At 42.1% G+C, this 14494-nt stretch overlaps 1 protein-coding gene across 1 annotated transcript; it reads left to right on the top strand.

Annotated features, from left to right (window-relative positions):
- Nucleotides 1-5073: 5073 nt before the first annotated feature.
- On the top strand, nucleotides 5074-11765 carry LOC308106306 (interleukin-1 receptor type 2-like; the record flags this gene model as incomplete). The annotated part of the gene is made up of 8 exons (XM_080457347.1): nucleotides 5074-5384; nucleotides 5762-5933; nucleotides 6441-6621; nucleotides 7084-7182; nucleotides 7291-7356; nucleotides 7923-8058; nucleotides 8656-8801; nucleotides 11497-11765. 8 exons carry the CDS (start codon nucleotides 5074-5076, stop codon nucleotides 11634-11636), a joined length of 1251 nt encoding a protein of 416 aa, XP_080313473.1. The 3' UTR covers nucleotides 11637-11765.
- Nucleotides 11766-14494: the final 2729 nt, after the last annotated feature.

Here is a 14494-nt window from a genome sequence, read left to right on the forward strand (position 1 = left end):
AAAAAAGATACAACATTTTGTAGTTTTCTTTTTCATTTTCCCAACAATGTTAATTTTTCAGATAGGAGGTTTTGCGTTTTGGCCATCGATATTACCTTTTTGTTTGACAGGAAGTAATTGATATTGGACTTTTAATGCACAAAAATGTATATAGATCTGTAATTTATTCATTTTGTTTTTAGGCTGCATGAGGCTGACCTTATACTGTGATGATAGCAACTCGGCTGCATCTAGCTAAAACAATTAATAATGGGTGTATTAGATTTATGTGTGCCAATGTTGCAAGCAACATTGGCACAACCATGGCTCTGGGCACACCTAAATCTAACACACTCATTATTAATTGTATTAGCTGCAGCTGTGTTGATTATTACACTGCCCTTCTGTAGTTTTTAACCTGTACAGGAAAACAAACTACAAAATCAGCCTATGGTTTCATGCCTTTGTCGTGAAAGCTCTTGTGTATTACCGGACATTACCGGGATGCATTGGTTTTATGTACAGCTTTCTATTCGCGCCATACTACCTCATTACCTGTACTGGAATACCAAGAGAAGATAGACAAGATGAGGTGCTAACTGAGCTGCACTTTCTGACTACCTGCTGCCCACTGTACCAAGACAATAGGGACACATACCCACAGGTTAGAGAGGACAAATGTGCAAAAATAATTTGAAAACATGACTAATAACAAAACTCCCATACCTGTTGGGTGGAGTACAGCAATGTGCAAACACAGTAGCAACATTTGAGAGCTCTTGCGACAGGAAGAGTACATCGACTGAAATACAACCAGAACCACCATAAAGACCGACAATTGTGTATATCTGCACTGTACTGATCCCAGTACATAGACCTAGTGTACATACAAACAGAGCAGATACCATTAAATATGTTAAAATCGCTGCTATACAGTATTTTTCTATTTCTTTCCTTTTTTTTGTTTTGTAACTACTAAACTTGACTGTGAAGTTGCAATGTTACACAGCTCTGTTTTGCTGCTTTTATTTCGCACTTGCTTAGGCAATGTAAACATGTTTCCCATGACAATAACACCCAAATGAACTGTTTTTTTCCACTGTTTGTAACTAGTGCTTGTGTAGCCAGCCGTATGTTCCCTAAATATGTAAACACATCTCTCTCTCTGACGTTAACAGCAGATGATGTTGGGAAGAGCTGCACTGTTGTAAAGACTTGTCAAAATAAGACCACTGTTAACTGGTACACACACACATTGTGTGCGTGTGGGTGTGCGTGCACGCTCGCTCTTCTGTGGTTTGTCAAACTTAGAGAGAGTGAGCACTGTACATTATATTGGGAAACCTGTGAAATTTCCATTGTAGATGTGTGGGCAGGGTAAAACCCTCCACTAACTCAGATCACACAGAGAGACAGTAGACAGGAAGCATTCACATGCCGTTACCGTCTCTAGCTGGTACCACTGGAACGCTGTCGACATCAGGGTGATGGACCACTCTATCGTAAGTACTCTGGAAAACCAGAGAGTGTACAAAAGGAACCAAATGGACCACTATAAGTGTCAATTTGGTTCCATTTGTACACTCTCTGTGTGTGTGTGTGTGTGTGTGTGTGTGTGTGTGTGTGTGTGGGCGGTTCCCAGCTTGTGGGCCGGGGGCCACCTGATTGGGCCGTGAGGATATTGCAAGTGGGCCTCCAAATAATTGGCAAAATAATAGTTTAATATTTAAAGAATTATGTAAAATATGAGTTTTCATTGTGCTACCGATAAATAGGAACTCAAAATATACTATGTTAGTTCCATTCATTCATGCCGGAACAGATTTCGATTGATTGGTCATTAAAATAAACATGCTCTGAAAATGCACGTGCATAGGTGGGCCACGAAAACCTTTCAAGTGGGCCTTGATCCATAAATGGGGGGAACACTGGGCTACATCAATGTTACATTATATAAAGTAGTTTGCTTGTGTATCCGGTAGGAGACACAAAGGAGACTCTTTGCGTCTCCTACCGGATAGACCGCAAAACAAAACATATCCATTAATTCAATGCTTCATGGAGTGTGTAATTGATAGGAAATAAGATTTTCTTTGGGTGAACTACTCCTTTAAAGTGTGTCTAACAAACACAAATAGGCCCATATACTGTATGTGTGTGGTGTACAGTATACTGTAAATATGTTCATGTGGTTGATATGATCATTTACCAGCACAGATCATTTACCAGCGTAAACCTACAAATATTACGGAATGACTCATAATTCAAAATTCAAACAAAATAACCGTTGTGAGTGACCATGCATCACTCACAACTGTGTGGGTGAAAAGGATTGCCCTGCTTATGTAATGAAGCATTTCCAGACAACGCACACAAATGAAAGTGGATTTGTTTCCATAGTAATGACAAGTACAACAGTACCAGATAAATCCTCTGGGACTCCTCAGGACTTTTGGCAATCTATATTGTCAGTTCAGTAATATTTTTTTTTGTTTTAGAACTTGTTTGTTTTATCCTTTTTACCCTAGCCTAGCCTACTTTAACCACATGAACACTAGCCTCCCTATTCAGGCCATGTTATCATACAGTAGGTGAACATCTAGCAAATATACGTGAACATTAGGTGAAAATAGCGGATCTCGTGGGCTTGTAGATCTGCTATTTTTTTTATAGACAAAGTATATAGGGTTTAAGTGGTTAATTCTTGTTGTGCTGTTGCTGCTGCTTTTTACTATTGATTTTTACAATTGCTGTTGTAAAGAAATAATTTCCCTGTGGATTAATCAAGTACTGACCTGCCTACCAATCTACCTGCCTACTTGCCTGCCTATAGATGGGTTTCCCGTTGGTAAACATGAGAGGATGATGCGCGCGCAGTGGAGGGAAGAGCCTGTAGAGGGCGCTATTACCCGCAGCAGCTCTGGCCATTGCACATTGATAAAATAAATGGTCTTCACCGGGTTTAATGAAAGTAGATTAAATGATGCAGTTTGTAATATCTTCTTTACTCAATAAAAATGATTTGTCGGAAGTTGGATCTGTCTGTATATAATAGCAGCATTATGCCTATTATGCCTATAATAGCAGCATTATGCCTATCTAAATCCCGAAAATAACAATAGAGTGAATGGCACTTCCGGGTCGTTCTACCTCCCGCATGCGCAGATCGCACACTCTGCTCTGTGATGACGTCGCGCGGAAACCCATCTATAGACCTACCTACTGTAGCTTATATAGACTGTAAAAGGGTAATATGGAATGGACTATAATTGAGCTTCAAGAGGACTATAGTTTCACTATGATTCTATCAAAAGCCTCACCCCTTTAATCAATGACCCAGCCGCAGAAACTGTCATTGCAATAAGAGGGGGTTTACTACGTAAGCGTCGTGGTTTCATTTCGTCACATCTCCTAAGCTTGGTCACTGACTGGTGACAGGCACGCAGACGGCAGAGATGGGAGTGTCACACCGTGATGATGTCACACGCTCTAATACATATATACTGTACATCTTCAACATTAAGGTCCAATATGTGATTGAGCATTTGTGATCAATTCAGGACCCACATTCAAGACCTGAAATGAGCATTTATGTCAGTATCGTCTTCTGTTTAATATATTAATTTCACAACTGCATATATATATTTTTAAACTTGCATTCAACTAGTATACATTAACATTATGTTTATGTTTTTATTTCTTCCTCATATTGAATCATGTTTTATTTAAGCGTAGTAGCAGATCAAATGGGCACTAGTTGGGAGTTGTTAAACAATTGCTATACTGTATATGGTAGTAGCAATTTTGATTATGATTTAATGAAATTAAGACATTGGAGAGAATTGAACTGATACTGTATCTTAATCTTTATAAATCGTACCAAAATGTGCTGTCAGAGTAGCTCACAATCCAGGTGATATTTTTGGAGCAAATTCTATTCAACCAAATAACAGTTGGCATCTTGTTTAAAAGCTTTTCGTTGATGGTATGATTTTTGTTTTTCTCATTCAGAGTGTTATGGTGTTCTTGGTACTACTGTATGTTGTGGCCCTCATTGGCTGTGTGAATGGACGGCGAGCTCTACCCCCTCTGCCAAAGAAAGGCAAGTATACAATTCTGAGGTACTTTTACTTTTTTGAGACTTTATACTTATACTCTACTATCTCAGAGGCAAATATTGATTATTTGACATCTTTAGTTTAGTTACTGGTTACTTTGCCGATTTAGATCATTATTAATACAAAACATACATTAAGTGATAAATGGTGACGTATTATAATAGGTTTGGCTACCCAGCCGCACATAAAGTAATTAAAATCACCTTTACCAGCTGAAAGTGCTGCAACACATTAATGCATTACTAATTACAATCCAATAATATAGCTTTGAAATTGGCCATTCTGCATAATCACTACTTTTATGTTTGGTACTGTAAATGTATATTTTAATGCAAATACTTTTGTACTTTAAGTCACATTTTTAATGCAAGAATTTTACTGAATTTTACGTAACAGTATTGGTAAATAAATAGTATATAGCGTTTTTATCCAAAGCACTTTAGATTGTGCATTACATTCACCCATTCACACACACATTCATACACCGATGGTGGAGGAAACCATGCAAGGCACAAACCTGCTCATCGGGAGCAATTAGGGGTTCAGTGTCTTGCTCAAGGACACTTCGACACTAACACTGGGGGATCGGACTGGGAACCTTGCGGTTTCCAGTTCACTCTACCCCTGAGCCACTGCCGCCCGCAAAGTGATATTACTACTTTTCCTTGAGTAAAACATCTGAGTACTTCTTCCACCACTTTGCATGATCAGTATTGTATGTGTAGTAGTATTAGTATGACTGCAAGCACACACATTTAAACTCTTCTGAGACATATCTGTTTTTAGAAAATAGTTACACTCAGGATTTTGCTGCATATAGTGTAAAATCACAAGGGTTCACTTAACTCTGAGGGTGTACCAATGGAACAGAATGGACCCGCATTTGTACACCCTCATAGTTCAAGTAACACTAAGGATGTACATACACTAGAAAAATAGATTCAAACCCTTGTCAGCTGACATGTAAAAAATAAAGATGTTCACAGAGAGACAGACAGACAGACATTTAATTGCTCTCTTCTCTCCAGATGGATGCTTCAGGGTGTCTCCGGAGCTGGAGGTTTTCAGACTGAAGGGGGAAGCAGTGATCCTCACCTGGCCCAAGCTCCAGAGGATCCTCCATGTACGCCGGTTGACCTCAACCACAGCAACCTACACCTTCTCCAAGGGCAGCGGGACAGGGGGCATGGCCTATGGGGTCGAGGGGCGTGTCCAGCAGCATGACAGACAGTTGTGGCTCCTCCCAGCCCAGGCCTCCGATTCAGGAGAGTACACCTGCATCTACAGGTGCTTAATATAACAATCAAATATTGAAAGGAATTTGTGTAAGTACTATGACATCAGTATGTGGGCTCCATAGCTGACCCCTATTGACTTCCATTGTCAAATTCAAGTTTTTAAAAGTCAAATATTAAAGTTTAAAACGTGTCAAAAAAGGCCCATGACCTTCCCTGGATCATAATAATACAGCGCTATGGAAATTTTCAGCCATGTGTGTCTGTGTGTGTGTGTGTGAGAGTGTGTGTGTGTGAGTGAGTCAGCTTGAAAGGCACTGTACAGCATTTACCATTTAGTGCTACTTTTACTTACATGGTAGATAGATAGTATGTTTAGATGGTATTTCCGTGGCGTCATTTCTATGTGTTCCTTGTTGTTCTCTGCAGAAATGAGACCTACTGTATAGCCGGGAGCATCACTCTACACGTGTATGAGTCCAGTTCCATTGATATGGACAAACTGTCTTATCCCTGGTCTGCTGCAGCTGGTCAGAGTGTGACCCTCACATGTCCCTCACTCACTCACTTCAACTGGACAGATCACATAGAATGGTTCAAGGTGAGTGGAAGACATTTCACTGTAACCACATAAGTCTGATTTATACTAAGTAAGTCGTGTGATGGTGTCGCATGGCAAAAATAGCTGATCTACAAGCTCACAACGTGATGCATTGCGACACGTTGTGAACTAAGAGATCTGCCGTTTTCAGTTTTTTTTTGTGGAAAGGATTAATTAAATTCAGAGGTCGGGCTAAAACTAAGGAATTGTTTTCTGTTTTAGTTAGTTTCAGTTAGTTTTGTAAACTCATGATATAGTCTCTTTTAGTTATTATTATTCTTTTGTATTTTGTTTTTATTTCATTTAACAAAAATGGTTGTTTTTTTCTTCCCCCACATCAAATCTTTGTTATTTTGTTAGTTTTAGTCAACTACTGTATATTAACCTTGGTTGGAATGTGTTTGTGTGGACACAGCATTGAAATATGATAAAAAGCATTTGTAGGATATACAGTAGTGTCTCACTTCACAGGATGTGTCTTATGGTGTCCTGGTTGCTCCCTAACAGGAGCCCAGTGTCACAGCGCTCCAGCTGCGTGCTGCTGGCGCCTTTCGCAGAGACGGAGCAGACCAGATGACCATCTCTGAATTCAGCCAATCCCAGCAGGGCCTGTACACGTGTCGCCTCACTGCCCTCATCAACAACCAGCAGTATAACGCCAGCAGGACCATCAGGCTCCATGTACAAGGTGGGTCACATGTCGTAACATTAACATTATAATGTATAACATTAGCTGGACCATCCGGCTCAGGGTCATGCCTATGTTCCCTCAGCCCTATGTTCCCTCAGCCCTATGTTCACTGCAGTTTAGGATTAGGTTTAGGGTTGGGGTTTGTGTTAGTTTTGAGGGAATATGGAGCTGAAGGAACATACTGGGTTACATGTCATAACATGTGTCCTTCGTGTGAAATGATCAAGTAATGTTTACCATCATGTTAACCACATGCCTATTTTGCGCATGTCGTTATAGGCAAACATTTACCCACATGTTGTGAACTTGTAGATTGGCAATTTTCTCTTTTGGGTGTACAACAAAGTATATAGGGCTTAAGTAGCTAATAATCAATACCTTGCGTGTGTGTGTATGTGTGTGAGCACACGCGTATCCGTTCATGTGTGTGTAGTTACGTCTCTCCTTGCCTACAACCAGGAACAGATCAAATAATGCAGACATCAAGGCCTGCCACTGACCTTTCCATGACATCTGACCCCAACCTTCCTACCAGGAGGGGTCACAGCACTGTTGAGAGTGAGTAAATGGCCCTCTAAAAGCCCTCTAAAAGCCTACATTGTATTTATTAATTTTTTATTGTTTTGTCTATATCATTTTGGTATGTTTTACTTTGTACCTTTTTAGATCCAATAATTCATCCCCCCAGGATTGTGTCTCCTATAAATGGAACAGTCTTTGAGAGTGCTCTTGGTGAGTGATTTCAACTTGTGACGTATGTCAAATGCAACATAAAACACAGTAAATACACTGTATATACTCTGTTTGTAAATGGGCTTATATACATAAACAAATCTGCAATCCATAGATTTGATATCCTACTCGGGATTGGAACCCCAGGTCTCCTGTGTGCGAGACTTAAATTCTACTGAGAGAGAATCCCCAGTTAGCCATTGGAGATAGAGAGTGCTTATGAGCTTCAGACAGTAGCCTACTTTGTCAGGGTCTACATTTCTCAATGGAAGAGTAGGGAGACCACCTCCAACCACTGCACAAGTTATATTGTATTAAACTTACTCTACCATAGGTTAAAATAACATTTTATTCATCAAATAAGTTTTGGATTGCATTTTTTGTGTAACGTCACACTGCCGTGAATGTAATAGTGCCGTTCCTCACAAGATAACACCCCCTTCCATTGAGCTCAGTGGAGGGGGACACAATTTTGTATTCTTATCCCCTTCTCTATTAAGGCGTAGGTAAAAATGAGCAATTCTATGATGGGTGTGTAATGGTAGTTTTAATTTCTCCATATGTAGGTTCAGGAGTGGAGCTGTACTGTAAGGTGCTAACTGAATGCCAAACGGCACACACCGCAGTGGTCACATGGTTTGTGAACGGCCAATCAGTGGAGTCCTCTCATCGTAATGGCTGGGGCGTACAGGAGGGACGGAGGTAATTAGAACCACGCATATGCTTGTTGGCCAAGTATCAAATCAAACAAGTATTGTTGAGTTGCCCATGTGCAAGGCACTGAACCTTTAATCGCACCTACAGTAGCAAACTGCTCAGAAGCAGACTTTAAAACACTGATTATATTGTGCACTACCCAGGTGTGAAAATTGGACAAGTACAAGTATTCACTCAATGTTTCTTTCATTAAAAAAGAGCAGTGACATACTGTTTTGTCAAAGGTGATAACAATTTTGAAATTGTGAAACAATAATTTTTATAATTTTGTCAGGTCCTAAATCATTGTTTCTCCATGTTACATACACTTTATTTGGGAAAGGTGCTTTTCACCCCTAGAGAAACATTTGGAGTCAGGCGCCCCATGATGTTGAGTGTAGTGTGACATCTTGTGGCTAAATGCTGTATGTGGCTCACACTCCATACATGTATGTGTCACATAGTCAGAACACGGCTGAGTTTTCCTACATTAGCAAACTACCATGTCGGTCTAGTCTGTCAAGTAGTTTTTAGACTTTTTACATAGTGGTATTAATTTGACTGAGAAATCTGAGTACTTCTTTCACCATTGCGTGTCACTAGGGTAAGCAGGTTGTCAGGGGCTTGCCAGGTGGAGGCGAGGCTGGTTGTCATAGAGCTGACTGAAGAGGACACCAGGATGGAGCTTAAATGTGTTGTAGTTCACCCTGGCGGAGAGCTGGAGTCAGTGGTACTGCTGCGACTGGAGGGTGAGTGCATGACGTCAGTCACACAAACTGTTTGACCACTTTTAGCCAGGCATCCCTATTTTGGGCATGTCATTATATGAGGAAAATATAGGCATGTGAATTTGTGCTGGATAAAAATGTGGGTGCACTATCATACAGTGTGTGTATATATATACACACACACACACACACACACACACACACACACACACACACACACACACACACACACACACACACACACACACACACACACACACACACACAGTGTATATGTCACAGGGAAATTGGCATTCCAGGGAAATTGAAAGGGGAGCGCTTGTTTTATAGGCGCGGGGCGGTGCTGCGAGGCAGGGCTTTGATGCGAGGACGACGACCACTACAACAACATAGCAACCAGGAAGCTACGCTAGGGGAACGCTGAGGAGCGCTGAAAATAAAATGGATAATATGAGAGAAATACTCAAGTAAAGTACGAATACCTCCAAATTGTACTTGAGTAAATCTACTTTGTTACTTTACACCATTAGTACAGGCCTCAGTGGCGCACTTCGATAATCATTGGACTCCCCACCCACTACCACTGGGAGCCTGGGTTTGACTCCCGCTTGGGACATTACTTTTTCAAACAACCGCGGACTACTTTTTTTTCGCTGATAAAGTATAGTTTTGGACCATGACGGAGGCGCACCGACTCAGCAGACCTTGAGGCAGAGGAGTCGCGCCCGAGCGCCTCCAGGCGCGAGTGCCCGCGACGACCGGCCGATGGTCTGCTAGTCGACTTAAGCGCCGTCCGAGTTATGTACCGATAGGCACAGAATCGTGGGGGACTGCGTTTGCCCCAAGTGCCACTCACTGCACTAACATAGCCCGCCAGGCCCGCCCCCTTGTGCTTCAACTGCATGGAATAAGGCTGTTCGCGGGTGTGTGTGTGTGCGCACGTGTGCGCATGCGTGTGTGCGTGCTCGTTTGTGCGCGTGTGCATGCGTGCGTGTGTGGTGTGGGGCTCATGTCTGGCTTGCATTTCCTTCTAGCGTTGATTCTACAGAATTGCCTGAGGGGCGGTGAAAACAAGCGTACCCCTTTCAATTTCCCTGGAATGCCAATTTCCCTGTAACATATCTATACTACAATTCGAGATGAGGCGCATGCGCGAGATGTGTCACTGGTTTGACTGGTTTGGTCACGTCTTTTGGTTTGACTGGTTTGGTCACGTCTTTCACCGCTGTTGCCAGATCGTGCGCGAGCAACAAGCAACCAGCTTCATGAAAAAACACAAAGCTGCGCACTGCGCATGCGTCGACGCACTTTCTCTAACCAATTTACACCCACTTCACGCTTACAACACCTGGACATGGCAACCCAACCTCACTCTCCGAGCTTATCAGCGTCGTCGCTCATCGTTCTATGATTGACAGCAAAAGTTGGCCAATCAGGTGGCGAGTTCGAGTGAGCCCGAATGCAGCCGAGTGCAGCCGACCAAACACGAACGGCAGCCATTGTTTCCCTGGGCAGTTTCTGTGGCCAGTTTTCTCCGCACTTTTCAACTTCAAAAAGCTCTCAAACTTCTTCTTTGAGGCACGGAATTTACTTATAACATATCGTTTGGATAGAATTTAGTTGTTTCACTTCATATGTGTGGTCAATTAATCATGACAGAGCCTATTTAAAAATAAAAATTCAGAGAACCGGCAGGGGCGGCCAGTCACACGCATGTATCCGAATAAGGCAACCTATTTTGGGCATGGCCATCTCAAAAGTCCCGTTGTGTCACATTAGTCGCGGAGGTGGCAAAAACGCACTGCAATTGGCTGAAGGGCACTCACACTCACCCACCAGCGTATGTTGGTACACACACACACACACACACACACACACACACACACACACACACACACACACACACACACTAACACACACACACACACACACACACACACACACACAGATCTGTTGTGCTGTAGTCAAGGCTTTGTAGTGCAAAAAAAAACAGCCGATGGTGTCCGCGATGTTTCACGGGGGTCCGCGATGTTTCGTGGGGGTCCCCAAGACTCCCAGGACTCCCACGGACCCCCTGGGAGTAAAATTAAAAAAAAACTTTTTGGGGGGAAATTTTTATCCCACGATTTTTGAACCCCAAAATAAGCGAGCCCTCGCTTATTTTTGCGCGGACGTAATTTGTTTGTCATTGTGGTGAATGTTGTGTGTGCTGCTGATGTTTGTTGTGTGCAGCTTAATGTCAGAGTGTTTGTGTTGGAGCGCCTCAGTGCAGCTGCAGAGTTCATGTGCAACATCTTGCATGTGTGGCTGTGGCTTTACAGTTTTCCTTCGCCGTGTCTGTAGGTCACGGCCTGGAGACCACAGGGTCTCCAGGGACCCCTAAGGGGGGGGCGGACCCTCTGGGTATTTTTTATTTTTTTTATCCCATGATTTTGTACCCCCAAACGATATTTTCTTTTGGGGGGGTACTAGACTACGCGGGCCGAACTTCTAGTATATATATATATGGGCACAACGCAGACTCTGACAAAGCCCGCCGACACTTTGACTCAGTATTGGTCGGATCGACAGTGCAACGTAGTACGTCGCGCTATGCGGCCCGAACTCTATTACAGTAAAATCCTAAAGTGCACAAATGGAACCCAGTTCCAATTGTACACTCTGAGTGCCTTGCTGTGACTAATGCGCTCTCTCTCTCTTTCTCTCCCTCTTTCAGACACCATGTTCACCTGGTTAGTAGTGGTCACGGTGGGCCTGTCCTGTGTTCTCACGGTGGTCTCTGTCTTCCTCTACTTTCTCCTCAAACCCAAAAGGAAGACGGACTACTTCCTAGCACGACAGAACAGTGTCTTCTAGCCCTGCCAGTCCAACATTCCTTTCAGCACTCCAATGTACATTTCGAATGTCACAATGTTTACTGGTGTAGGCAGATGACGCAGCTGAGTTGACTGTTTGAAGCTTTGCACTGTTCTTTTGTAATAGTGTCGAGTGGTTGCATCACAAAGTGTTGTGAGCTTGTTGATCTGCAACTTTTAACTATTGTTGAAATGGGGCATAATAAGTGATTCATTCATAATGTATCTTGTAAGTTTCCCACGGAGACAACAAATTTCTCTTTTGTGTATCAAGCTGAAAAGCTTTGGGAGCTGTATTGCAGTCTGTACAAGAAGACAATTCATTATACTTGATCAGCTCTGAAGGAAATGTGGTCTCTTGTTTTAATGTAAAGAGCCAACAAGAGGTCTTGGCAACCAAATTTATGAAGCAGAAGTTATTTACATGGTAAAAAAATGGTAAATGGTGCATTTATATAGCGCTACTATCCGAAGCGCTTTACATTGATTGTGCCATTAACCCATTCACACACACATTCATACACCGATGGCGGAGGAAACCATGCAAGGCACCAACCTGCTCATCGGGAGCAATTAGGGGTTCAGCATCTTGCTCAAGGACACTTCGACACTAACTCTAGGGGAGCGCCCCAGCCCGGGATCGAACTGGGAACCTTGCGGTTTTCCAGTTCACTCTACCCGGCCACTCTACCCCTGAGCCACTGCCGCCCCCATCATCTTTACATGGATGGAAATAATTAATTCATAGAGATCCATGGTGGATGTTATGAGTCACAAGGATACTGTATATATGAATGAAGACAGCGTAGAAAAATATTTTTTTAAAGAGGCGACATAGTGGCATTTGTCTGTGACATAGCATGACATTTCTTCTGTGATATACGTTGTTTTTTGTGACATGACAGACATGTCATTTTTCAGTGATCATATAATATGGGATTTTTCAAGCAACATGATATGCCATATTTCTGTGATAGTATAGTTGAGTCATTTCATAAAAATAAAATAAAAAGCCAAACCATATTGTTGCAAAAAATACCAGTGCTTGGAATTGTTTTACCATGCATCTAACTCATATGAGCTTAAGTAATTCATTAATAAAAATAAACGTTCTTTGTATAGCACCTTTCATGACATCAAATGCAGCCCAAAGTGCTTAAAAAATAGATCAACAAAAGAAAAAACACTATCAAACAAGATTAAAAACAATATGATCAAAAACATGATCATGAACAAATTAAAAGGAGGCGAGATCAAAATTAAAACAATACAAGAAAATAGTAAGAACACAACATCACTTTAGAAGGATTACAGACTCTAGACTTATTCAAAAATGTAAATCTTCATTTACAGGGCACAGAATTCCCTCAGGTAGTCAGTCACACAGATCTCTCACCTAGCTGTTCACTCACCTTCTTAGGGACTCACACAGAATTCCCTCAGGTAGTCACACAGATCTCACACTGGGGCCTATTTCACGAAAGCAGAATTAGGGGTTCAGCCTGGATTTAACACCTATCAATCAATCAATCCTGGCTTAATTTAGCCAGGATTAGCGATGATTCGGTTTCATGAAAGCTGAATTATCTTGCCAGATTAGCTTAGCCAGAGCACCCTGGATAAGTTTATCCATGACTCGATTTCACTAAAGAAAATGTACGCAATCCTACCTTAGTTACCATGGAAATGTAGCTGTGAAGTTAGCCTGGTAGGGACCAGGCTAACAGACAAGTTTACTTAATCCAGTGCCTTGTTCAAGTTTTTCCACAGTTAATTCAACACATGTTTGTATATGGACTCATTTTAATGACCCTGCATTCAAATAAAATGAAATAAATACAATAAGATATAATTAATTTAATTATATTACTGAAATAGAGTGACCATGAATCATAATTGTTTCACAATGACTCATGTGATATGTCATATTGTTGTTAGATGTTTGATAATATATTACAGATTTTTTATATTATAAAAAATGTCTGACAAAAATGCCTGCCACGCCACAAGGGGTGCTGTGACCCACTCACTACTCAGCTGCTCAGAGCCCAGCTGGTGATATTAAAGGACGACTTCACCGATTTTCAACCTATCTTCATATAATTGGTCCTAACTAATACTCATGATAAAATGGTACCATTTTTTTCTACTTGGTCTGTGTCTCATAGGAGGGCTGTGGATTAGGGGGCTAATCCACAGCCCCCTAATCCCCCTGAGTCCCCCGGGAGCCTGGGTCTTGACTCAAGACTCTTTTGGGTCTTGGGACTCAAGACCCAAAAGAGAAATTTGATGTCTCCCCGGGAGCCGGGACCCAAGCCCCAAGACTCTTGAGCTAAACATTTTTTGAACCACTGCCATTTAGAGCAGTGGTTCACAACCTTTTTCATGCCAAGGACCCCTAAATTGATATACATTTGGCCGCGGACAATGACATAATGACGGAACACCCCTCCCAGTGACTTGTGGTGTTCCGCAAGGAAGTATACTAGGACCTTTACTGTTCCTGATATATGTGAACGATATGTCTTCAGCTTGCGACTGCAAACTGTTCCTGTTCGCACATGACTCGGCTCTGCTGGTCTCGGACAGGGACAGGCTGCAGGTTGAGAAAACTCTCAGCTCTGAACTCAACAAGATCTGCATCTGGCTCTCCGACAACAAACTATCATTACACCTGGGTAAAACTGAATCCATCCTCTTTGGGTCCAGTTCTAACCTTAGCAAGGCTGAGAGTTTCACGATCAAAGTGGGTGATGATGTTATCACAAGAAAGGAGGAAATTACCTACCTGGGTTCCATCTTGGAGGCAAACCTCTCCGGTAACAAAAACGCCGAAAGAGTGATCAAAAAGGTAAACCA

Source organism: Gymnoscopelus braueri, assembly GCF_963280865.1.
Source record: "Gymnoscopelus braueri genome assembly, chromosome: 18".
Taxonomy (NCBI): Eukaryota; Metazoa; Chordata; class Actinopteri; order Myctophiformes; family Myctophidae; genus Gymnoscopelus; species Gymnoscopelus braueri.